Source organism: Hoplias malabaricus, chromosome 5, assembly GCF_029633855.1.
Source record: "Hoplias malabaricus isolate fHopMal1 chromosome 5, fHopMal1.hap1, whole genome shotgun sequence".
Lineage (NCBI taxonomy): Eukaryota > Metazoa > Chordata > Actinopteri > Characiformes > Erythrinidae > Hoplias > Hoplias malabaricus.
Window position 1 is genome coordinate 36,270,046 of NC_089804.1, and position 26,621 is coordinate 36,296,666.

Below are 26,621 nucleotides of genomic sequence, written 5' to 3' on the forward strand. Positions count from 1 at the left end.
CAGTGGTACATGAATGATAAATATAGACCTATTGTTTTCATTCCAAGGCTGATCTTCTTAGATTAGCAAGGCATATTCTTATGTTTTGATTCAAAATCCTGTTTCTCAGAATGTTTCTATTCTCTCTGCTATCTCTTCCAGCTCCATTTAGACCCGCTGACACAGAGAACGTTGTTCGCTTCACCTCTCTGGGAGACAGTCTGGGTCGCTATAACATCTTCCACTACCACCAAGAGCATGGAAGGTTTGTCTACAGGAAAGTGGGCTACTGGTCTCAGGGATTAGTCCTTAATACTAGTCTGGTGCCCTGGGCTGGAGGGGTGACTCCTACCTCTCAGTGTAGTGACCCCTGTCAACCCAATGAGGCCAAGAGCATGCAACCAGGAGATGTTTGTTGCTGGATCTGTATTCCTTGCCAGGCCCATCAGTATCTTCTAGACGAGTTCACCTGTGAAGACTGTGGCTTTGGGGAGTGGCCTTTGGCCAACTTGACTGGCTGCTATGAGCTACCAGAAGAGTACATCCACTGGTCAGATGCTTGGGCAGTGGGACCTGTGACTATTGCCTGTTTAGGGATGTTGTGCACCATGGCAGTTGCTGTGGTCTTCTTGCGTAACAACGACACTCCCATAGTCAAGGCAAGTGGACGTGAGCTGTCCTACATCCTCCTGTTGGGAGTCCTCCTGTGCTACGCCATGACTTTCATTTACATTGCCAAGCCGTCTGCTGTTGTTTGTGCCCTACGTCGTCTAGGACTGGGAACCTCATTCGCCGTCTGTTACTCTGCCCTCCTCACCAAGACCAACCGGATCGCAAGGATATTCGGTGGGGCTAGAGATGGTGCTCAAAGGCCCCGCCTCATCAGCCCTGCTTCCCAAGTGGCAATATGTGGCGCTCTGATCTCAGCCCAGCTGCTGGTGTCTTTGGTGTGGCTCCTGGTGGAAACTCCAGGGGTTCGTAAGGAGGTGGGCCCTGAGAGACGGGATGTGGTCACGCTGAAGTGCAACAGTTTGGATTCCAGCATGCTGGTGTCTCTCACCTACAACTGCATCCTTATCATCCTCTGTACCTTCTATGCCTTTAAGACCAGGAAGTGCCCAGAGAACTTCAACGAGGCAAAGTTCATTGGGTTCACAATGTACACCACCTGCATCATCTGGTTGGCCTTCCAGCCCATCTTCTATGTCACCGCGAGTGACTACAGGGTAAGTGGAGATCATGCTTCTTTTGAGTTGCACAAAATATGAAACCTAACTCTCAAAATCTGCCTTCAGTCAGGTGATGCCTCAGCCATCCGTGGCTGGCACTTTTCCACTGCATAGTACCTACACTACTGTACTTGTGTCTATTCTGCTTTTTTGCATTTCCAGTAGGTAAATTTGGTCCTGGTACCAGGAATCAAGTTCAGTTTTAATAACAGTTCACTCATGGTTCCAAGTGAGCCGATTAGGGACTAAACTATGACATGTAAACCTTGCAGATTGGCCAGAGAGACTTGTCACTCCATGCAATGTAATGCAGACATCCAACATAAACTTACTGTAAAATCTCCAAGCTACAGAAGAGATCACATCTGCTTTTATCTTACAATGGCAGCTCATAAAATTACGCCATGGTCCTTTAAAGAAGTTCAAACGCTCTTTGGATTGGTGAAAAAAAGAATCCAGTAAGCGCTGGATTGTGCAACAACGAACAAAAAACTCTTCTGATCTCTCTGAACTGATGCACAGAGCTATGTTCTGTCCCAAACAATAATAACACGTGAATACATAACAAACAATGCTTAACATTACTGCCACTGTTGTTGTGGTTTCCAAAGCCGCCTGTGATTTTCATGATTGATAGTGTTTTGCGATGTCACCAGTTAAATTTTGGTAAGTAGATTTGAGTAGTGTCTTTGTAAATTTGAGCAGTGTAGTATAAAGTGCCACTAGACAGCATAATTGGTCTTGCTCTTTCGGTGGGTAGGACAGGCTCCTTTCCCTCATTAATGCATACAGTGCTAGCTAGCATGGGTGTCTGTCAGCTAATGTGATAGATCTGGAAAGTTTGCACTCTCCTTTAACAGATTAAAATGTTCAGTGGCATCTCTAATTTTCATATAATAGTCATTACCTACAACTCAATTATATTGTTCAAACACTTTATTAAGTAATGTTATTAATTAATCATTGCAAAGCTTAAAAATTTCATGATGGTCAAGATGTTTTAACCAGAAATACAGAGTGAGTCAAGCTAGAACACACATACACACACCCGCACACACACACACACCCACACACACAGGAGACGTTAGCTAGTTGCGGGTGTTAGCAACCCCCTCTGGGACTTTGTGGGCGGCCTGTCGCACTTTATCAGTGAAGTGGGTTGGCTGTGAGGGGTGAGATGTCAGAACTCAGTTAGCTACACGGTAAACACAGTCATGAAGAACGCCCTGCGGCTCAGAGAGCACTGCCACTGCAAACAGCTGTCACAAGCTATCAGTCCAGCAGCACGAGCAGCGTTCCCAGATCAGTGTGTGGCAGTGAGATCAGCAAGGGGAAACTGCTTTCTGTACAAAGGAGTATTCCTAGATCAGCCAGAGATGGTGACAGTATGGACATACAATTGTATAGATTTGAAATCAGTAAAGGTTGCTGTCACTGTCAGAAAAGAAAATTTCTGTATGAAGAGAAACAGCTGCATATAGAGAAACAGCTGGGTAGAGAGAGAGAGAGCTGCGTGATTTAATTCAACTTACTGAGCCCTGCAATGGGATCCTAAGTTCATGATACTAAGCCACAAAATGAAATTGCATTCAGCATTAAGGCATGGGTGTTCTCCCCGTGTCCGCGTGGGTTTCCTCTGGGTGCTCCGGTTTCCTTCCACAGTCCAAAAACACACGTTGGTAGGTGGATTGGCGACTCAAAGTGTCCGTAGGTGTGAGTGTGTGACTGAATGTGTGTGTGTGTGTCTGTGTTGCCCTGTGAAGGACAGGCGCCCCCTCCAGGGTGTATTCCTGCCTTGCGCCCAATGATTCCAGGTAGGCTCTGGACCCACCGCGACCCTGAATTGGATAAGCGCTTACAGATAATGAATGAATGAATGAATGAATGAATTAAGGCATGGAAACAAAATAATTAAGTTATCGTAATTAAGTTGTGTTCATTAAAGATCTGAGAAGGACATTCATGCATTCCCATCCATCACTAAGGTGTGGCTGTAGCTTAATAATGATCAATTAATTATCTTGTTCCCACACCTTATTAAATCATAGCCATATTTTTCTATTGGGATTTGCTAAACTGTGGCATTATGCCTTGCAATTGTTTTGTAACATCTTAAGTTAGTTATCTCATAATTTCATAAAATTATTCATTGCTAACAAATGAATTATCTTGTTCCCACACATTACTAAATGAATTTATCTTGTGGGTTATCTTGTTGCCACACACACTTCCACTTTGTTATATTTTGAGTCATTTAATATACATGACAGTTATATCAGACACATGTATTTTTATGATGTGGCTTTTACTTTCATATGCTGTTCCCACACCTTACTAAGTTATGACAAAAGAGGCTCTGTAAAGGTTTAAACTAATAGGCTTTAATTAGTAAACAGACATTCTGTGAGATCTTGAACACAGTGAGCTTCAGGCCATTTGTAAATGTAGAATCTAAACTAACATGGAGCTTTTTCTTTGTGTGAAACATTTTGGATGGGAATTTCCAAAATGTTATTTTTTCTATAAATACAGACATAAAAGTCAGGCTCTCAGAAGGTGACCACTGGGCCTCAAAGGGGCAGTGATCTTCTGCTGAAAAAGAGATACTTATTTTTCTCGCTCTCTTCACCAAAGCACTTGATCACGCTGTGTGCTCCTGTCAAGGTTTGCTTTGTTATTGCGTTCAACATTTAAAAGCTCACCATGGTTGGTGGACAGCACAGGGAAGGGTGCCCAATCAAAGTTACCCAGCACATGCTGCTATCTGTTTGGGTTTATATTTCTGAGGACTTCTAAACAACGTGGACAGAACAAACATATTCAGATGTAGGCACTTCATACAAAAGCCCTGTGGATCTTCTGAACAAAAGTGCCGTCAGGCTTTTGTGAGCAACAATTAAACAGAGAAATATATAAATATCACTCACAATATTTGATCAAATAAGATATGAGAAGTCACATCCAGACATTTTGGCTTCTACATTTAAAAGTGCCATTCACGAATGTGCAAGTTGCACCACTACCTGGATTAAGTAAAATTTAGAGTAAACTTTCCTGGAACGAGTCACGTAAAGCTTTATCGAAATCCAATTGGGAACACAGAAATATGTTGTAAACAATTGCAAAGGTTATATGCAAGGTTCTGCTGAGAAAAAAGCAGAGCGAACCAATCAGAATCCATTCCACTCAATTCCATGATAAAACACGAGTGCACAGACATTGTGAAGGCATCTCCAGAGAGCAGATAAGAGCACAGAGCAGGTGTGGTTTAGTCATCAGCTCACAGCAGTTACTGATGACTCACTCCAAAGAGAGTTATTACACAGAAAACACACGTACACACACACGCAGAAGCAGGTGTACTGAAATCAAATGGTAAAAAAGAATGAGTGAATGCACAGAGGCACAAAACCAAAAATTAAGTTATGTCGGTTTTAAAACTATAGGAGCAGAACAGAACGGATTGTATGCCTTTTTTTATCATGTAAATATTTACATGTCTGTATTTCACTGGTGCATGTATATTGGTGTATGGAATTTGTAATATTCATATATTATGTGTTACTTTTATAAATAACTATAAATGAAAGAGTGAAATATGAGATTTAAAGATAAACAGAATAATTTCTGGGGAAGCATGTAGGTCTTCAGGTAGTGTTGCTCCAGGGTATCAGGGTCCTGCATTTGATCCTCAGCATGGGTCATTGTCTGTAAGATGTTTGCTGTGTTCTCCCTGTATCTGTGGGGGTGTCCTCCGGGTGCTCCAGTGTCCTCCCACAGTCAATAAATGTATGTTAGATGGATTGGATGTGGGAAATTGTCCACAGGTGTGTGTGTGTGTGTGTGTGTGTGCCTGTGATGGACTGCTGCCCTGTCCAGGTTGTGTTCCTGTCTTGTATCCAGTGATTCCCAGCAGGCTCCAGCCACACCATGACCCTGATCTGGATGAAGATAAAAGAGTGAATTGTTTCCTAAAGAACTATAATAGACATCAGATTGTACTCAACAAAAACAGGACATTCCTCTAGATTAATCCTAGTGTGTTGTCATAAGCCTGTGATAACAATTTTCAGCATTGGTTTGCATAGTGTTTATGAATGTTTTATGAACTGTCGTCCTCTACAGGTCCAGACTACCACCATGTGTATCTCTGTGAGTTTGAGCGGCTCAGTGGTGCTGGGCTGTCTCTTCTCTCCAAAAATCCACATCATTCTCTTCCAGCCGCAGAAGAACGTGACATCACTGCGGACCAAGGACCACCGCTTCTCCACTGCCATCACCGCCCCCAGCTCCACCTACTCACAGGGTACATAAACCTGTTACACTATTAATATTGTTAATGTTGCAATTTAACTGTGCATAGTCAAAGTATTCATATAAACATTTATCAGTTTTTATGAGGTAAATCAAAGATATGCACGAGTATGAGAGTATGAGTATACACTGAAGCTACGAGACTAAAAGACTTTCAGAAATGTTGGTTTATTTTCTCAAAAATGTTATAAAAACGTGTCATTTTTAAATTCAAATTAAGTTAGTCATTATACTGGAATAAGGTAGTGTCGCAGTCACACAGCTCCAGGGACCTGGAGGTTGTGGGTTCGATTCCTGCTCTGGGTGACTGTCTGTGAGGAGTTGGTGTGTTCTCCCCGTGTCCGCGTGGGTTTCCTCCCACAGTCCAAAAACACACGTTGATTGTTGGATTGGCGACTCAAAAGTGTCCGTAGGTGTGAGTGTGTGAGTGAATGTGTGTGTGTGTCTGTGTTGCCCTGTGAAGGACTGGCGCCCCCTCCAGGATGTATTCCCGCCTTGCGCCCAATGATTCCAGGTAGGCTCTGGACCCACCGTGACCCTGAATTGGATAAGGGTTACAGATAATGAATGAATGAATGAATTATCTTGGAATAAGTATATTGGTTGGCTCTTGCCTCAGGTCACTGTCTGTGAGGAGTTCGGTGTGTTCTCCATGTGTCTGCGTGGGTATCCTCCGGGTGACTGTCTGTGAGGAGTGTGGTGTTCTCCCTGTGTCTGAGTGGGTTTCCTCCGGGTGACTGTCTGTGAGGAGTGTGGTGTGTTCTCCCTGTGTCTGAGTGGGTTTCCTCCGGGTGACTGTCTGTGAGGAGTGTGGTGTGTTCTCCCTGTGTCTGAGTGGGTTTCCTCTCACAGTCCAAACATACGTTAATAGGTGGATTAGCTATTTAACATTGTCCACTAGTGTGAGTGTGACTGTGTGAAATTGTCCACAGCCTTGTGTGTGTGAAATTGTTCACTGCTGTTAGTGTTGAGTAGGTGTGTAGCGCCCTGTGCTGGACTGGCACATTGATCAGTGTGTTCTGGTTAGACTCTGGACCCACCACGACCCTGATCAGGATTAACTGGATACAAAAGCTGCAATAAAGCTGAATGAATGAATATTTTGAGTAATTACATTTAATTGTCCTACAGTCTGAGAAAAGAAATTCTTCTGACAGTAACTATTTTCAGAAAATGAGTAATTATTCCTGACAATTTAGTGGCATTCAGGCAAAACTAAAACACATAATGCCTTTGAAGTGAAGTAGCTACTAAATGTGTGTGTGAGAGTTACAAGCCAGGTCCATGTGATGCTTCCCATCTCAAAAGAAATTTACTCTGACTTAATGAATTAGTACAGTGTGGAAAAACATGATTGTGAATCAAAACTCAGATAAATGGTTCGTACATTGTTTTCTCAAGATATCTGACCAAACTATTGTATCCCCAGCTTCCTCTGCGACTGTAGTTCCCACTGTGTGCAATGGACGAGAAGTAGTGGATTCTACAACATCTTCATTGTGAACGAGAATCTCTCTCTCTCTCTCTCTCTCTCTCACACACACACACACACCTCCACTGATGTCATGGATGAATATCTTCCAATAAGGGTGCTTTAGTCATCCATTTCAGAGAATTCAGCTGAGAGTCTTAAATTACAAGCGAATACTTGACCCTCTGAGTGTCTTTATGAAGAATAAACCCTGTAAATGTGATTATATTAAAACCATGTGCCAGTATGAATTAGTAAAGTAGAATTGTCATCAATCACATGGCTCTATTATTGAAATAACACAGCTTTGATGACAATGTCTGAATGTTTCTGTGGCTGGACTCTAGTATAGTATTAAAGCACTGGACTTAAATGCTCGTGGTACTTTCCGGTGTAGTGTTCTCTCTGCTCTAACTTTACATATCAAACCTAGAGAAGAGGAAACACTACACTGAGAATGGGCCTTTGAAAACCGGAGTCTTGAGGGACGTTAACAGTATATATTTATTATATATGGATGGAATGCTCTAGCCTTTCTCAACCTTATCTCGATCTACTGCATCTGTAAAGAACAGTTGGTTACCACAGAAAGAAAGAGCAAATAACCCTTAAACTTTGCTGAATTTGAAACTGCTGAATTTAATTGGTAAATGTTTGTGTGACAGCCAAAACTTGTGGTTCCCACCATCACTACCACTTGTCAAATACACCCATCAGTCATAGCATTAATCCACTTCTCATAACTTTTCATTCTCACAGATGAGGGACAGAGATAAGGTTGACTGAATGGACTTGAGTCAGTGGCACAACCCATTCTATTAGTCTCTACACTGCCAGGTTTGATAAATGTAGAACAATCGCGCGCACACACATTAAAACTGTAGATACAAGAACGCCCCTGAAAAGTTGCCATAGGCTTCTACTGCTTTTAGCTGCATAACAGCCAAGTGTATCTCTTCAGTGTTATCTGTTAGATTAGTCGTGATCCATTGATAGCACTGGAACAAGGGTCAGATAATAACCTCTAATGATATTAAAGCAAACAAACAACTTTTCAAGGGGCGTACGTAATTTGCCACATTAGCTGAGTCTACTCCGCCGTGGAAATCAGTTTGTTCCTGACAAACAGCAATTTTGGACTTTTCTGAAGTTCTCCAACATGACTCTGGGAGTACTGCAGTGTTACCAATGTTTGACTTCAGTAGTAGAAATGGTAAATGTCATTGGGAGAATTTTGTTGTTCTTTAAGTGTTGTTAATAAAAGAAGCAATGTCCCATGAGTTTTTTTTTTGTTTTGTTTTTGTTTCAATGCACCAGTATAGTGGCAATGCAAGAACAAATAAACTATACTTAGTATTTCTTTTCTATTTTTTTTTTTTGACTTGAAAAGTAATCTGTATTGTGTCCTATTTGGGGAACATAGCTAACAATACAAAGAATGTGCTTCAATGTGAATTTTGGTGAACAAGTCAGTGATCTTCCTGTAATATATGTAAATAAACTTTTTTTAAATGACCAAATTGTGTGTTTTTGTATCATCTGTGCTTTAAAAAAATTGACAGATCTGGAAAACAAAACCCCTCTAATTTTGGCATTTTGTAAATTTATTTTTCTGATGTGCACACGTGTCTGAGACAGAACTGGAGACAGGGTTGGTGACCTCTGTGGAGATTTAGGTGGTGTTCTGGACTCCTTTGCTGTGTTTCTGGCATTCAGCAAGAAAAAGCAGAGTGGTGGAGGGATGCAATTTTTTTCTTCACAGGATACTGAAGAATTTAAAAGAGTCTGGGATTCTAGGAGAGGGTGTCATACCTGCAGTAATATTTGTAGGATACACAGTGCTAGTTCTAAGTTTTTGATACTCTGATTAGCTCTCAGACTGAAGATTGCAAGACAGAAAACAAAATGGGGAAAACAATGTCAAAACCAAAACGTTTTATATGAAATAGACAAGATGCTAATATTTAAACAGAAACTTAAATTTAATCTGACATCTCCAAAACTTAAATGATGCATTAATATCATATACATACATGGGAAAATTATGATAAAAATATCATCCACATCTGCTTGTTATTGCTCAGTGTCGTTTTCTTTACTCTGTCTTTTGAGAGGAATGATGTATAGTCCGTTCTTTGCTTCCTTTATTCTCCACCACCGGCCAAGTCTAACAAACACAGAGGTTGTTAGTAAAAACAACAACAATAACAATTTATGGACAAAAGCCACTGCAGTCCACTCTGGTCTACAGGGCACAATTTAATCTTACGCTGAAATACATGAATAATGTGGGTGAAAAATCATGGAAAATGTGTAATCGCAGGACTCTGTTCAGCAGGCAATAACAGAACAGTATAAACCCAGAGCATCATCGCCACCACGTGGCTGCTTCAGGTCAATACGCATGCAGAAAAAAAACAAAACCTATCCTGGCAGTGTTATGTGAATGCTGATGAACTGATGTAGAAGCTGAACCCTCTTTCTTTAATGTTAAATGTATCTATTAATTTTAGGACATGTACCTGTGCTCCTGTCCGACGCCAGCCACCAGGAACTTCCCGGAGTTTGAGAACTTCATACTATTCACAAAACCAGTCTTAAAAGAATAAAGAACGAGAGTGAGTTAAAATGTACATTGCAAAAAATGAACTAAGATTTAATTTAGAAAAGTTGGTGGGACCCTCCTTTATTTAGTTTATATTGTTATTTTTTTGTGAGCCTTAACTTGCTGACTGAAATTGACAAAACTGAAGATGGAGAGACAAATGCAATGGGAAGAGAAAATGTACGTGAGCTAGAGAAACGAGAAAAAGAGCGAGAGAGACGAAAGATCAGTGTGCCTTACCACTGGTATACTGAAGAGAGGCTCCAAGCCTCTGAAGCCTTGTCCACACTTCCACAGCTGCAGGATGGAGTTATTAGAGCCTGTGGAAAGAGAAAATCATGTGGCGTTGTTATGGAAATGTGGCGATTGGACAGAGGACCAGGCTCTTTCACTCTCATATGGAAATTGAGGAAATTAAAACAGCTTTCAGAAAAAGTGTGAGAACAGAGCTGGTCATACAAAGCTGAATGAGGACAGTGTGTGTGAGAGAGCAGGTGTGGGTGTGTGCGCATTATAGAGAAAGAGATGGGGGGGGGGGGGGGGCAAAAGTGTGAGTCATGTTCCTATGACCATGTTTGTATATCTTAGAGTCTCCATGTGAGCCCATCAGATAAAACCAAGTCAAACCACTCAGTAATTCTTTAATTTTCAAGGTACAAGCAGTTCCAAAATGTGTAAGTGGTGCCACCTTGTGGAGAATAAAGAAAACCATGAGTGAGTATGTATGTTATGTGAATGAGTTCCAAGCTAGTTCCATGAGAAGCTTTAATCCAAAAAGAGCTTCCATAAAACATTATTCAAGCTGTTCAAGAACTTGTTTAGCACCAAAACCAACTCCATCAAACAAGCAGTTAGATTAAAATTCCATGATGGGCGGATGTGTGTGTTTGGTTGTGGGTGTGAGTGAGTGTGTGTACACCTGAGGCCACTGTGTCAGAGTTGTGAAGAGCTGCAACTGATGACACCCAGCACGGAGATTCCAGCCCAGCACCGCCTTGGAGACCATGGGCCTGCCTCACCCGACTCACTGGCTTCTTCTTGTTCACCGACCAAACACACACACAGCTGCAGGTGCACACACACATACATAAATTAGGCATATGAAAACATGGCTAACAATTTGTCAGATTAGCATGCCTCAGCACTTCACTAGTCAGATTTACTACAGCTAAACTGTTTTAAAAACAATGAACTCTTCTTCTTACCCATCATCACCACCAGACACCATGTGTTCTTCATTTATGAGCTGGATACAATCGATGGAGCCCCTTTAGACAGACAGAGATATAAACAGGTAGAACAAATGCATTTACATCATTACATTAAGTGTGTTTGGCTAACCAGCAAATACAACTGTAGATAACTTTCTTATCCGCGACTTTACAGTAGCCATTAAAGATTGAGAAGTAACAAACCATAGCCAACCATAACTTTAACTATTGTTAAGATGAGATTCCCCAGTTGAGGTACATAGCACCAGGACCAGGGCTTATGTGGCTGCAGCGGAATATTACTAAGATGGGAATGTACCAGTGTTGGGCTGTAAACTAGTCACTTAACAACACTATTGAGGTTGTAGATCAGTACATTGTAAAAGGGTGTAGAGAGAGAGGAATCAGTGACAACTGTAAGGAGTGTGTAATGGAGGTGAGACTCACTCGTGTCCATAGAATACGAGCTGTGACTCCTCCGCGATTTTCCACACTCTGACCGTCCTGTCCCGGCCCCCGGCGGTCACACAGCGCTCTCGACCCAGGCAGTCCAGACCTGTGATAACATCCTGATGACCAAACCTGAATAAAACATTGACAAATTCATGGGTCAATAAAAACAGACACAAAGATGAGTTAGCTACAAGGGAGGGGGAAGTAAAGGGTTTTATAAGCACCCAAATATTGAAAGTGGTACTGTGCATTATTTAAACCATGGTCCTCCAGCTTCAGATCTGTACTCACAGTGTTTCTACATAAGCGTTCTCATCCACGTTCCACACTTTGATTGAGCGGTCATGAGAGGCGCTGTACAGGTCATGGGTTCCTCTCCGGAAGGCCAATCCCTGATGAGATCACAATGATGAGATGTGATAATTTACAGTTTCACATAGCACACGTCTTGAGTGGTTACATCAAGTAAACCTAGTTCATAGATAATAAAAAGGATTCTTATGTTAAAAAATTAATAAAAAAAAAAAAAGCATCTGCTCTATAAACAGAGCTCACACAATTGAAACAGATGAACACAGTTGAGAGAAACCACAGATTTAATTAGTAGAAAAGCAACACAAACTAATGTACATGTTAAAAAAACGGCTAATGAAAAAAATGGTCAAAAAGACTTTCCTTACCGATACAGCGCCTTTGTGGCCTGTGAATTTGTAGAGGTGTTTACATGTAGCTGCTTCCCAAATCATGATCAGCTTGTTCATGTCTCCTGTGGCCTGTTTAAAGAGGAGCCCATTTTATAAACACAGCACCAAACAGGCTCGAAGAAACATCAAGAAAGAGCTCAACTAGAGTAGTCAGTAATGGCTGTTTTAGATGTGTAAAATAAAACAAAAGTGGTTTGAATTAAATGAATCCGTACAGAACTTGACACAAGGGCCTTTAAAGAATTTCAAAAACACTACTAACTGCTTTATTTTGGTATTATTTTTTTGCAGTTTGTTACAGATGCCTGAGTGGACCATATAATCTTAATCAGAAAGCATTTGTTAGTTTCAAAATCTTAACAATACTTAACAATCCTAAATGTTCTCACCAGGTATTTTCCGTCAGAAGAGATGCTCATACAGAGGATGTGTGCCGTGTGTCCGATGTGTCGATCCTCTGTTCCTTTCCTTCCTCCTGTGATTTTCTGCACCTTCTTCCCACTTTCCACTTCCCCTACACACACACAAACACACACTTTAACCACTTCCAATACAGAAAGTTATATTCACAAACTCAAATTTCACTTAACTAAGCTTCATGTAGTTACAAAACAACATTGAAAAAATATAACAACTCAGCCAGGTCTTTCATCCAAGTATATGCCAGGCCCGAACCTGCTTAGCTTCAGTGTCCAGGTGCTATGGCTGCCGGATGGTGTATGTGTAGGGCTGTTATTAAATGACCACTGGATTCAATCACTCACCATCTGAGCCAATGAGCCCAATTCAAAAATAATTTCTTGTCCACATAACAGAGGCAGAGAAATTATCTGTTAAAAACAAGACCTGGTTGCTGGCATCACTTTCAACCTGGCATCATAAAAACAGCCAGGTCTTATGCCCCGCTATCCCGTATGAGGCAAAAAAATAAATAAATTAAAAGAAAAAAAAATAAAATAAAACCCATAAAAGCCTTCAGACAGGGGAAAACTAAACTGCTTTTTATGATGCTTTAAGTGCCTCTCAAAGCAAACTAACACTGGGTTGATTAAACAAAAGCCATAGAGGCTGAAAAATCTCATTTGGAAAATCTATGACTGGAGAAGCTTTTTTTGGCACCAGACGGGATTTATTCATATATATACACACACACTGTGTCCTATGTTCATTTAATGTAATAGCATGAATATACGCATCTGCAGTGTGCAACTGACTGTACTAACTGGGAATAAAAATTAAGGTTTATTGAGCTCTTTTACCCAAAAATCAATAACGAAACAAATCAATATCATTTAAATCGCCAAGCACTAATCACCGGTTACTCATTCATTCATTGTCTGTAACCGCTCATCCAATTTCCAGGACGCAGTGGGTCAGGAGCCTACCCTGAATAACTGGGCACAAAGCTAGAACAGTCCCTGGAAGGGGCACCAGTCCTCCAGTCCACCAGAGCGAAAATACACTCACCCCTAAGAACACTTGAGCCACCAATCCGCTGTGCTACGCTGACACTGACATGGTGGTGGTGTATTAGTGCATGTTAGTGCTGGGGAGGAGATCAGACACAGCAGTGCTGCCAGAGTTTTTAACCACTGTGTCCACTTACTGTCCATTCTATTAAACATGAGTGTAGAAACTAGGAGATGGTTATAATGTTATTGCTGATTATTTCGGAAGTTGCTGACTGTTTCTGTTCATCCAGTTCACAAAACGGCAGCTGGTATTTTCATCCTACGCCCCATTAATATCAAAAGATGCTGTCAGATTTTGTCCTGAATGTGACAATATAAATTTCTCGAGCACATGTGATACTTACATTTGATAATGGAGCAGTCTTTAGATGCAGAGAAGATGTATTTCTCGTCTGGCGTAATGACGAGGCATGTGACGGAGAGTTTGTGTCCTCGCAGTAGCCGGATCTCTGCTGGGTCAGGGGCTACGAGCTGGAAACAAAGACAACACACAATGGAATTGGAGCTCAGAACACTTGAAGGAGACCAATCACTGCCCGTGCTGTTAAATCAGCTAACAGGTGTGTTTGAGGGCCCATGAAATCCACCCAGAGGGAGACAGGAAAGCTACGGTTTGCCAATCTTGCAGGATTACGGGATCAATGTCAGTCTCTCCATGAGGTGACAACTTTACACTACTAGGGAGCCTCCCATAAAATTAATACTACTATGCCACTACATTATGCACTACATAGGGTGGAGGAAGATATTTGGAATTCAGTCTTAGAGATTTGGTGAGCCTTAAGTTTAAGATTCAGAAGACTCTCTCTGATTTGTCCAAGACAGGTTTATGATCCAAAATCGCAAATGTAGCCAGACCTAGAGCAGTTTGTGTATACAGCACTGCTTGCCATAAGTAAATAAATAAAAGCCACTTCACTCACCTCTTTAGCGACTGGCCTCTGGAGCTTGCCTTTCTGCTCCAGCTGTTTGAAGGCACAGAATTGAAAAGATTATAAAGAGATAACAAATCAATATAAATACATGAAATGACCAATGATGTCATACCACATCCTCCTTTAATCGTCCAGCGATAAGGTCGGATTCAAACTCTTCATCCTCTGCCTTTTTCTCCTCTGCGTTTCAAAAACACACACTTTTATTCAGAACAGTTTCACACAAGACATTAGCTGATCAAACTTTCAGTAGCTGATGCTGTCCATCCTCGCTGATTAAATCACTCAAACCCCCTTATTTTACACAGCCCTTCTTTCCACTCAATTTCCATCAGATCTCCTCCTCTCACCTTCCTCTCTGAGCTGTTCCAGGTAGAGTTTGGCCAATCTCAGCTTCTTCTCTTGTGGTGTCTCCTCAATCTCCTCCTCTTCCTCCTCATTTCCTTTCCGTTTTCTGTTCACCGTTTCATCTCTGTTTAAAAATTCGAAGCCACAGATGAAGAATCATTTTACAACTCCCACACACCCCTGGAGGTAGAGAAATGAGGTTTGTTCACACACTCACCCTTCAGTTTCTGACTCGCTGGAGATCTCCTCGTTCAGTCGTTTGTTCAGCTTACTTGGACGCCCCTTTCCACCTTTATCATCACTCTGTAAACACACACAACAAAGGACATCAGTGTAAAGTTTGTGAAATCAGGTCTTAGAGAGCTTCTACCATCATTATGTAACTGTTGCATAGAAAAGGGACTAATATTCTGGGATAATGACAGCAATAAATTAAATACTAAGAGCAGCTTAACTCTTTACTTTTAGGGGGGTTCAAAAGTATCAAATACAGACAGCTTACCTTAATATGTAAGTCACTAAGAGGAATTTTTTCCTATATAAATTAATTATAACATTTGTACATAATAAGCAAGTGGCATTCTCACATGGTATAAGCTAAGTACAGATGAGAGTGAGTGTGTACACTTCCTTCACACAGAATATTTCTGCACATTTTAAGAATCAATCAATGGTAGTTCCACTTCCACACTGCTTTTCCAGACCCCAAACAAACCGTTTTAAAATTCTTGGCAATATTAGAGAGATGCCTAATCCTCCCCCAAGTGGGCAGCATCCTTCTAGACAATACACACCAGTCCTGAATGGCAGCATACTATTTATTCAGTGTAGTGTCCCTATCACTACACCCAGGTTTTGGGATCCACAAAGATCACAGTGACAGCGCCCCCTTTTGGCCCCACCAACACTATTTCCATAAGGTTTCTTAGCTGCTTAGCATTACTGGATCTGCGTATCGTTTAAATTCACATTGATTCATTTATCTGCTTAAATTAAGATATTAAACAAAATAAAGCAAGTTTATGCCACAGTTTTCATGCTGAATTTTGTAAATAAACAGACGCCGTGCGCTGAAATCTACAGAAAAGTCCACTGCTCGTTAAAACATTGTAAGATCTGTCCTGAGGGTCATACCCCTGCACAGGACTGAATAAAAGAGCCCGATTTCTGCAGATCCTAGGCCTGTAAAGACAGAGGAATGTGATTTTACCTATTACATCTGTGTCTGAGTAAAGACTGGAGCTCGTACCTTCTTCCTGGGAGCCGCAGGGTGTTCCCCTTTACTCTGAGCCGCGGGTTTCTTTTTTATGAAGAAAGACATGCCGTTCCGTCGATTCTGTTTACAACACGCCGCTTTATTTCGCTCTTAAACTCGAGATGAACACTTTAAACCCACATGGAGATCTGCACATGGAGCTCGCCGGGTTCCTTCGTGTTTTCTGTATATACCGTGTCTCTCGCTAGCGCCCCCGACAGCCCCGGAGAGTTCCCACACACCCTTTAATCTGAGGGCCTTGAAAGCAGTTTGTCCTTGTTTCTACATTCATTCTCCAGTCTTTCAGCGCCACTGTCCGTACAGGAGCACTTTGTAGCTCTACAAATACAGACTGTAGTCCACATGTTGCTCTGCATACTTTGTTACCCCACGTTCAGCATGTTCTTTAATGGGCTGGATCAGACACAGCAGTGCTGCGGGGGTGTTTTTAGAGGGGGAAAATAATAAAGTTTAGTTTCCATTAAAATAAGCAAAAAGGATTTAAAATTTAAAATTTCCTAAAATGTAGCAGAGCCTTTTTGTGCTCTGTTATTAGATGCAAAACACCTCGTGTATGGAGTGAGATCACTGTCTTTAATACGAGAGCGCAAAAACCATACTATATTATGTATTGTAATGCACCAAACAAGGTTTTAAAAACTGTAAAATGTGACATCTCTTCGAGAGATACACGATAAGCACTTTGAGGTTTTGGCCACCAGATAGCACCTATGTGCACTGTGTCACGAAGCTTCGAGTAATTAACCATTTTCAGATTCAAGGGTGCCATCACTAGGAATCGGTTACCAGGTTTTGAATCTGTGACGTATTTCCTGTTAAAACTGAAAAGCGAGAGCGAGCTCAAATTTTTTGAAGCGAGGAAAAAACGGGAGTGCGGAGATACTTCGCTGTCGCTGTGTCCGCTCGGTTTTCTTGATTCGGTGCGCTCGTTGAGTCTGACTTGCAGGATTTAGGTGTTTAGGATCTGTGGATCTGTTCCACAAAACATATGTCAAAAAAAATGTTCCAAAAAAGGGTCAAAAAGATTTTGAGTTTGTACTCACAATACTCACAAGTGTAACAGACTTTGTAACTGCATTTGAGCAACTACACACATGTAAAACGAAACTCCTCAAATGTTTTGGAATGCACAAACTTAAAAAAACAATCATTCAACGAAAAAACAACAACAACCTCATTCAAAAACCCCCACTGACACATTTGGAACCTTAAAAAGGTTCTTGCACATTTTAAGCCGTTTGAGAAGGTACTGATTCCCACATTCATGACATTTGATTTACAAATGCAAGTATTGTGTTTATATTTGTGAATTTAAATTATTGTTTTTTAAAATTTGTGCATTCCAATATGTGGATTCTAGTTTTACGTGTGTGTAGTTGCTCAAACAGTACAAAGACCGTTACATTTGTGAGTATTGTTTTACAAACTCTAAATCTTTTGGACCTTATTTTGACTCCATAAAACATTCCTTTTCATTGCATTGCATCAAATATATTCTTGTTACACAGCCATTTTAAAGAACCAACAAACTCAGCAATGAACCCCTGTTTTTAATAAAGAAAGAAATCATGTAGAGGGTGGACAGAGGGAACAGAAGCCCAATGAGTGTGACTCAACTGTCTCAGAGAGAGAGAGGGGGAAAAAAACAATGTGTACCAGTCACTGCCCAACACTGCACTGAGAGAGCCTCAAGTGTAAATGTGTGTGTGTGTGTGTGTATAGTAACACTTTAAATACACTGTAGTTTTCAGGATTATGTGAGTCCACTCTTTGTCTTTATTATACCTTTAAATATTTACAAAGAAATCGGTAGGGCTATCTTTCTTCACCTCCAAAGTTCAACCATATGTAGAACTCACAAAAGACTCTACTCAGAAAGACACCGTTTACAACTTACCCTTGAATTACTGTAGAAATTTAAAATATTGGTGGAAGTTCCCTTTTCCACAAACTTCAGCAGAACTGAGACACATAGCACATCACAAACACAGCGAGAGAGAGGAGAGAGAGAGTGAGTGGGTGTGTGGGGTTTAGAGAGGACATCTTCTCTCACTTTCATATGAATATGTGATTGACTGTTGCTATGGGTTACTAACACCCCCCACTCACACACAGGCCAGCTGTTCTCTCTCTCTCTCTCTCTCTCTCTCTCTCTCTCTCTCTCTCTCTCTCTCTCTCTCTCTCTCTCTCTCTCGATAGTGGAGCATCTCTGCTGTTGTTCACCTGCTCTTTTCTAAGGACAGTGATCAGTGACTGCTGTTCGTCACAAAGTGTACACACAAATCTAGTTTGAGTCCAAAACCCAGCAAATCGGAGCTGTCAGCAGAATAGTGCTGCGGATAACACCACTGCACATCTGGCCATAATACAGGATTTGGAGATTTGGGATTTTTGCTGACATTCCAGTCCAACTCCGCCTCCATTCTGGAGAGCAGGTGAGATTCTTTTCATTTCTAAATAATTATTTTATACTTGTATGTATTCCATGTTAGTCTCCAGAGTGTATACAAATGCAAAAAGAGAAAGTGATACATTACACTGTATAGATATAACATGATGCAAATATGTAATTAATTTGCATAATATTGTTGCAGTATCTTCATTTTTGTCTTTTTTTTTTTTTTACATATTTTTACACTCTTTTACACTAAATTAAATTGAAATGATCCAAAGTGACCATTTTACTGCATTAACTTCCATTTAAACCTATATGTTTCTCCAATACATATATTTTTATTTTATTTTGTGTTATTTAACTTATTTATGTTGCGGAGATGTGAGGTTTGTGTAATCAATCTGCAAGACATTAGCCAAAAACTAAAAAAACTAAAAAATATATAGTGTAAACACATATTTTGATCATATGTTAGTTACATATAAATTGTGTAAATGCAGAAATTTGTTATGTGAAATTTTAAATACATATCAGCAGCTGGCTATTGTTTTTCTGTTATAAACACCTTGTTTTCAGCTCCTTTTCTGATCGTGATGAAGTATGAATACTAGCATTGAAGTTATTGCCCATGGTCATTGAGCACATGGTACAGATACAGCAGATGGAGAGTAGGCAAAATTGTTGAACTATCCCTTTAAATAGAAAACATTAAATATGCATTTGAACACATTAAGAAATTATTTGTAGCCAGAATGCTAAATAACCCTAGATTTTAAAGCTGTAGACTTATTAACAACGAGAATTAACAGGAGAATAAAACAGCCATAATAGTCATAGTATCTAGTTATACCCATAGTATAACTTTAATAACAAGTGATACACAACAACATTGTGAAAAACAGGGATATCACGTGCACAACACTCGGCTCATGAATTACACATGGCGGAAATCTCGGCACTAAGTAAACGTTGTATGTGTGTGTGTGTGTGTGAGGGACCTGAAACACACCTGGACTTGTGTGAGGCTAATGGATGTTAATGAATGTGCACCATGTGTCCAGCAGAGTCTCTAATGAGGATGAAGAACAAACACCATCACCATCACTTCACCACAAACAGGCACACAAACACACACACACACACAAACTCTTCACCTGCAAACCTCTGACCTCACAGTGACTCAATTCAATTACAGCTCCTTACAAAATGATTCTGTTCAGTTGAATCATTTCAAATCCTAATTCGATTCTTTCAGTCTGATTATTCTGGTATATCACTGAATCATTTTGAACCAATTAAATATTGTTTGGAGACATTGTCACCTGGGAAAGCCTTGCATTGCTCTCTATTCACAGTGGTAGTACAGATTTCTTGGGTGTACTACCATGAGCAGTCAACATCATCAATATTTGCCTAAAAATATTTGCCATTCCAGAATAGAATGTTTACATTCTGTTTCCAGATGTTCATCTCATTCTAAATATATTTAGGAACATTAAAAAAAAAGTGTATTCTCCAGTTCTGATGGAATGTGTACAAGTGATTATGGATCTAGTTCAAGCTGTGATTATATGATTAAAGCAAATGGTGGATGAATCAAATACCATTACATTTAAGCACATTTCAGTGCAAAATTATATAATCTTCTTTGTGAAATAGAATTTTTGGGCTCTGAAATATACACTGTGCTGTGAGAAAGTCAGAGACCACTGATCATTTATTTAATTTCAAATCAAAACAATCAATGCAAGTAAAATTAATTTTGCAAGAGTTATTAAGAGTTCAAAAATGGTTAAAAATATAAAAAGGACAGCAGTTCAAGCGTTCTTCACATCTGAATACAACCATGTCTGTCTGTACCCATCCTTTCACTATGAAACAGGCAGCTCAACACTATGGGCCTATGGGATGCAGAGCTGGAGTGAAGCCCTTTACTGAAAAAAGAAATTAGACACAAAAGTATAATAAATAAGCTGCTAGTGTTTCTCAGAACCATCATCTGGGGACTCCACAGCCCAGATCACCGCATGTGTTAGGGATTATGTGGATTGTTAGAAACAGAAAATGAAATCAACTACTAAATCTGAACTTCAGAAATGTGGAAACAGATCCGTGCAAATTCCTTTGGCGAATTGAAAAGGACTCTCCTGGATGACTCTGTGTTGTGTAGTTTAGTGTTAGATTAGTTTGGTGATTTTGTGAAAGTTGGACTGAAATCAGGACAGGCTTATATAATGCTCATAACCACAAACAGCACTGTGTCCAGTTCACATTAATAAAGAGATCACGCTAAACTCTGGCCAGAGAAGATTACTGAGCTCAGCTAAACCTGTCACATGGGAAAAACAAGAGTGTCTGTGTGTGTGTGTGTGTGTGTGTGAGAGAGAGAGAGAGAGAGAGAGAGAGAGAGAGAGAGAGAGAGAGACTTCACCAAATAAATCTATTTTTCTTTTTACTAAACAATTGTAAACTGAATTGGAGATTTGGCATTGGGCATAATGATGTAGACTCTAGGCAAAACTGTGTGTACAGATTTGAAAACCTGTGTCGGCACTAATATCACTTTAAAGTAGCTGCTATCACTCATTCTCTGTCTAGAGACAGCTGGACAAAAATCAATTTAATATTAGCTGTAATTCCCTATGTGTGGTATTAGATTCTATGTTTATCTACATAATCAATTCTAACATCTTTCATCTGTGTAATGTGTTCTACACCAAAGGGAAATGTGTTTCCGTTTTATTATCACTGTGAGGAGCGATCACCTGAGAGTCTGAAGCGCTGGTTGTTGATTTCGAGGAGTGTGTGTATAAGTGTAGAAGTGTGTGCGGGAATATATTTGTGACTGAGAGCGTGGGTGGTTTCTGAGTGTGTGTGTGTGTGTGTGTGTGTGTGTGTCAGTGAGTGAGTTGCAGGTGACAGTGACCTCAGTGTGATGCTAATACAGCTCCCAACACAAAAACCTCCCACAGATGCAACAAAACAAGCAGATTCATTATACTCTCCACCAGAGAGAGAGATGGGAGAGAGAGAGAGAGAGAGAGAGAGAGAGAGAGAGAGAGACTAAGAGAACATTATGAATAATTCTTACTGATCAAGCTGCCTCCCACTCTCCATGTCACAAGCACCATAACTACTCACCCATACAACATAAATATTAGAGCAAGCACGTTGTATAAGAATGATGCTGACATTAAATCCAAACAACTTCACTATCGAGAGCTTGGATTTTTTCACAGCACCTTCAACCAATAGGCCTCCCAAGAATGAGACCATATTGTTAACCACAGGGCACCATAGAGAAATCCAGCCTCGATTCACCAAGTCACCTACTGACTTTCACTAACAGGTTAATGATTCTGTCAACAGATCTAACACAGACTGAGGAATTTGGGCACCCCCTGGTGGAGAATGGAGGATCCTGTGACTCAGAGCTGTACCTCGTGGATCTAAGAGCTGCACGATGGAAGCATCCGGATTGGCCCGGAGCGCTGAACTCAACGAGACGGAGCTGAACCACACACTGGAGCATGGCCCTGGGACTCACGTGCACCTGGCTCCCAGCATGCAGCTGGGCACCATGTCCAACCCCCAGTCCCGGCTGCGAGACCTGAGCGGACTAGTTGCAATGGTGACACTAAACGCTGTGGCGCTGTTGGCCAATGCTGCCGTTCTGGCCGTGGTGTTGAAGGCTCCTCACCTGAGGAAGTTTGGGTTTGTAGGTCACCTCTGTGCAGTGGACCTGCTTTGCGCTGCTCTGCTCATGCCATTAGCCATCGTCTGTGGCTCTCCGCTGTTCGCCGGTGTCATCTTCTCTGTCCTGGAATGCCGTCTCTACGTCTTCCTCAATGCCTTCCTCATCTCTGCCTCCATCTTCACTGTCACGGTCATCAGTGTGGAGCGTTATTACTACATCGTTCATCCCATGCGCTATGAGGCAAGGATGACTCCTCAGCTCGCCGCCTTCGCCATGGTGATGGTCTGGGTGGCCGCCACACTCCTGGGTCTGGCCACTGTTTTCGGTTGGCCTGATTATGGTCAGAGGAGCTCCATCGCTGCCGTCCACTGCTCGCTGCACTGGAGCCACAGTGGACACAGGCGAGTGTTCTCCATCCTCTTCTGCATTGTCTGCTTCTGCGTGCCGGCTGCTATCATTCTTGCCGTCTATGGCAACGTGTACAAGGTGGTATTACATGCATACATTTGTACAATAGACACAGCTTATCTTGTTTTGTCTTGTCTTACCTTGTCTTATCTTGTCTTAAGGTTGCCCACATGGCTGCCCGTCAGAGAGGACCCCTTCCCAGCTGGGTGACCGTAGCCACTCCTCGACCGAAACGGCGCTCAGACTCAGTCAACAGTCAGACCACCATCATCACCACCAGCTCAAGTGCCAGAAGATGTGCCCATGGACCCCGCAGGCCCAGGAGGGCACTGGTTGGTGGCAAAGCTGCCCTCACCCTGGCTGTCATCGTGGGGCAGTTTGTCCTTTGCTGGCTGCCCTACTTTGCCTTCCACCTGCACCTGTCTCTGGGCTTCTCCCACAGCAGTTCAGATGAGGCAGAGGGTCCCGTCACATGGTTGGCGTACTCCTCCTTTGCCGTGAACCCATTTTTCTACGGCCTGCTGAACCGACAGATCCGAGAGGAGCTCTGTAAGATTATCTGCTGCTGTCGGGCACCAGGAAGGCCAGTCAGGCCCCCAACAACCCATGGACATGAGCCCTCTGGCCACGAGGACTTCCTTCACTTCCTTAACCGCAGCAGCTCCGCAGACGGGACCAGGAGCATCTACCACACAACAACCCCACGGACCACCCTGGACCAAACTGGCTTTAGGATACCAGGACAGATCCCTGAGGAGGTGACTTAGGCTGTGAATTAATCTATTCAGATCTGAAGGTGTTCATACCAGGTTCAAGTCCGACCTGTTCTGCTAAGGTCAGGGACTGATAAGTGAACGACTGGACTTTGTGGGTCTATAAATAATCCGGCATGGAGCTGAAGTGATCTAGTCAAGTTATTAATTGGAAAACAGTCAGGTGTTAATGAGATGTTAAAAACTGTGATTTGCCCAGAGGTTAAGCTGTGCACAAGTCATCACTATCCCTATAAAACAAATAATTTGAGCATTTTTATTGGCCCCTTAATCATGACAATATAATCATGACACTGACAAAAGTGTTAGTGACAAGACATAAACACGCTCTAAAAAACTTGGTAAGGGGGGAGGGAGTTGTAGTTTCCTACCATCCTCGAAATGTTACATAGAGCAGTTTCTGTAGTGCTGAGCCCAGGCTCCTTTCTCTCTATTACAGGTCAGTGCAACATCACAATGACTACCTAGTGTTGTTTTAAGCAAATAAATAACTATAGAAAACACAGTTCTAAACAAGACCATTGTCTTTAAGCAAGAACCAACTTTTTAACAGTAAAATAGAGATGTGTTTTTATTGTCTGGACAGTGATGAAATCCTCAGGGCTGTGTGTGTATAGGACATTACAGCTTGAGATTATAGGACTGTTTCAATTGCTGTCTTCAGGTTTTATTTACACTGAATATGAAGCTGTAACCAGTTCAGAGCAGTACATAAAGAGTTGCCTTTATTTCCTGCCTTAACAAACCTCTGACTGACCATCCCACCCAACATTTACATCAGCCTCTCCTTTACATGTGTCTGTAATTCATTCTTTATTTTAACTTGTAACATAGCTCACGTTTTCCTAAAATTCTGAACCATTTCTTTGTTCATTAGACTGTTTGTTTCATATTACACATTTGCACTGTAACATGAACAGTGCTGTGCAAAAGTCAGAGACCATCCTCCATTTATTTAATTTCCAGTAAATACAGCTTTCCAGTACAAGTTATAAACTTAGTATAAATCATGGTATAAGACTGAACTTTTGTGCTGAGAAATTGAAACAGGGCATGCCCAGGATGTGTTCTTGCTTTTTCTCTATAGCAAAAACGAATAGCTCGTATTTAATGGCTGTTGTGGCTAGAAAGGTCTTAAAATGGTTATCTGTTTGCACAGCACTGTATCAGCTAGGTTTTATAGTGATGTTTGAGAATATATTTTAACAGATACATTTTTGACAGAAAAACATTTTTGCTAGGACTTTTGTGTGAATACTGGGCTCTGTATTTATTGTGCAAAACAATATTTATTTGAGAAACTCAATTTCAGACAGTTCCTCATTTGTTTCTGACACTTTTTCTTCACCTGGATTTGCTAAAGGTGCAACAATCAACAATTAAAGCTGGGCTCTGGTGTTTCACTGCTGAATAAAAACACTGGAAATAAATGTGATCTTGTTTCTGAAGTGGGTTACCCATTGTGTGGCTTTGTGTGAGAGGATTGTTAGTAATGAAGGAGGCCATGGTCTAGAAAGCTAGTTTGTTGACTAATGCTTCTGCTAGCCATTAGCTAGTTTCATTTCTCAAAGCTGGCCTTCACTCTTCTATATATACATCATGCTGGGTCCTACACTCCTTCACAATGCTTCATTTGTTAAAGTTTTGTGCTAAGAGTAGGGATTAAACTCAGTATTTCAGAGTGGTATTACTTTAGATGACATCATTATTCACTCATTCAACATGAAGTCTAATCAGTTATAATTTTCAGTTATACCCTCAGGACTTAAAGGGACAAAAAAATAGCCTCCTACAGATATTTCACTTGCAAGGAGCAGGATTTGTTTGATAAAGAATATTAAAGGTGAGGTGGATATTTGAGGGCAGGCCAGTGTTAATTGGCCTATGTTATAGCAAATGCCTAATTAGGGTGACCAGATCTGAGATGGTGAAAAAGAGGACACGTCTGGGGGGAGGGGGGGTGTTGTATGCTTAGCTGAACCTATGTGTGCTTTTAGGTCCTGTACACCTTTATTTCCAACACAAAACATGGGAATTTCTTTTTTAATTCATCCGAGAACTTACATTTACGTTTCGGCATAGCTGCTCAAGCTGAGGGTGGGTACATGAGCTTTGCCTGACGTAAACAAGGACTACTGACGTGCAGACTGACCAATTAAATGTTTACAGAGAGGGTTATCGACCAATAACGGTAGCTCTACAGTCAGACCGTCCAATCAGAAGATTTTAGGCTACTTCACCACACCCCCTTCTCACTCAAGCGACCCAATCGGAGTAGGGGAGGGCGGGACTAGTTTGTGAACGACGCTTCTCGAAGTTCTATGTAAGCTCTAGAAAAACAAAATCCCGGACGTTTGTAAAATTCAGCCCGGACATTTTTTTTAAGTCTAAAAAAGAGGACATGTCCGGGTAAAAGAGGATGTCTGGTCAGCCTAATCTAAATACCGCCAGGAAGGAAGACAGGGATTCAAAATGATTCTTATGCCCAAGGCTATTTCCACTACAGTCTAGTGTCCAGCTGTTAGCATTGGCTAAACCAGAGGGATTTTCTAATGGTCATGCTGGTAGTGAGACAATACTGATGTACGAAAAAATTGGCAAAAATATAATACTACACTCAAAAACACAGCATAAAAACATCTCAGTTTAAGAGCTAATGCTGCCAACCTGTTCAGAATGATTTAGACCTCTATATATATATATATATATATATATATATATATATATATATATATATATATATATATATATATAATGTAATGTAATGTAATGAATTATATATATATATAATTTGTTACATAAATAACTACTTGAAACAATTACAATACATTTAGGCAGTTATTTTATGTGAACTGAACATATAGCGAAACTAAAACATTAACCCATGTGCTGACTGTTGCTGCAGTGACTTGGCAGTAACTCTCTGCCCTTAAATGAAATATCACCTTCAAATGACATCACCATTTCCATCAAGTTGAGCTGATGTCCATCATGTGTCCTGTCATAGCGGAGGATTTAGGAGGAGTCTTGAGTCTTGGCCCTGTTTCACAGTTTAGTTCAGTTATATAAGAGAAAATCTGCTGTGGAACATCTGTCAGAACAGCAGGCCTGCACACACAAACACACACACACACACACACACTACCTGCCATATACCATGTGATATTAAAGCTGATGATGACACACTTCTATATGGCTGGCTCTAAACATGGATCTGTGCCCAACATCTGGAATTTGAAGCTGACTAATGTACATTACATAAAATAAGACCAAAGTTTGTAGACCCCTCTTCAGTTACTTCAAGCTGCTCACATTTGAGATACAAGCATTCAGCACATATCTTGTATAGGC

The 26,621-nt window shown here is 41.1% G+C and overlaps 3 protein-coding genes across 3 annotated transcripts in view; 2 read left to right on the plus strand and 1 right to left on the minus strand.

Annotated features, from left to right (window-relative positions):
• The window catches only part of grm2b (glutamate receptor, metabotropic 2b), a 31,953-nt gene extending 23,450 nt beyond the window's left edge, over positions 1-8,503 (plus strand). The window contains exons 4-6 of the mRNA XM_066672770.1: positions 142-1,205; positions 5,334-5,514; positions 6,952-8,503. Of these exons, the coding sequence (XP_066528867.1) occupies positions 142-1,205; positions 5,334-5,514; positions 6,952-7,025 (1,319 nt within the window). The 3' untranslated portion in view covers positions 7,026-8,503. The remainder of the gene's footprint in view (positions 1-141; positions 1,206-5,333; positions 5,515-6,951) is intronic.
• A 452-nt stretch (positions 8,504-8,955) lies between these two features.
• On the minus strand, positions 8,956-16,201 carry rrp9 (ribosomal RNA processing 9, U3 small nucleolar RNA binding protein). Its single transcript, XM_066672098.1, has 15 exons — positions 15,971-16,201; positions 14,939-15,024; positions 14,724-14,845; positions 14,486-14,553; positions 14,362-14,403; positions 13,783-13,909; positions 12,356-12,480; positions 11,943-12,035; positions 11,554-11,654; positions 11,257-11,391; positions 10,804-10,866; positions 10,518-10,663; positions 9,839-9,918; positions 9,516-9,589; positions 8,956-9,160 (listed from the first exon to the last, which is right to left on the minus strand). Exons 1-15 carry the CDS (start codon positions 16,040-16,042, stop codon positions 9,067-9,069), a joined length of 1,428 nt encoding a protein of 475 aa, XP_066528195.1. The 5' UTR covers positions 16,043-16,201; the 3' UTR covers positions 8,956-9,066.
• Positions 16,202-21,803: 5,602 nt separating this feature from the next.
• Positions 21,804-24,644, plus strand: si:ch211-213o11.11 (probable G-protein coupled receptor). The gene is made up of 2 exons (XM_066673043.1): positions 21,804-22,575; positions 22,659-24,644. Exons 1-2 carry the CDS (start codon positions 21,856-21,858, stop codon positions 23,262-23,264), a joined length of 1,326 nt encoding a protein of 441 aa, XP_066529140.1. The 5' UTR covers positions 21,804-21,855; the 3' UTR covers positions 23,265-24,644.
• Positions 24,645-26,621: the final 1,977 nt, after the last annotated feature.

Excerpts from the sequence above, each read along its gene's own strand:
- si:ch211-213o11.11 (XM_066673043.1), top strand. The coding sequence starts at position 21,856 with ATGGAAGCATCCGGATTGGCCCGGAGCGCTGAACTCAACGAGACGGAG. Across the intron at positions 22,576-22,658 it reads TCTATGGCAACGTGTACAAG|GTTGCCCACATGGCTGCCCG; the intron begins GTGGTATTACAT and ends TCTTGTCTTAAG.
- rrp9 (XM_066672098.1), bottom strand. The coding sequence starts at position 16,042 with ATGTCTTTCTTCATAAAAAAGAAACCCGCGGCTCAGAGTAAAGGGGAA. Across the intron at positions 10,867-11,256 it reads CTCGTATTCTATGGACACGA|GGGCTCCATCGATTGTATCC; the intron begins GTGAGTCTCACC and ends GTCTGTCTAAAG. Across the intron at positions 10,664-10,803 it reads GTGTCTGGTGGTGATGATGG|CTGTGTGTGTGTTTGGTCGG; the intron begins GTAAGAAGAAGA and ends GTGCACCTGCAG.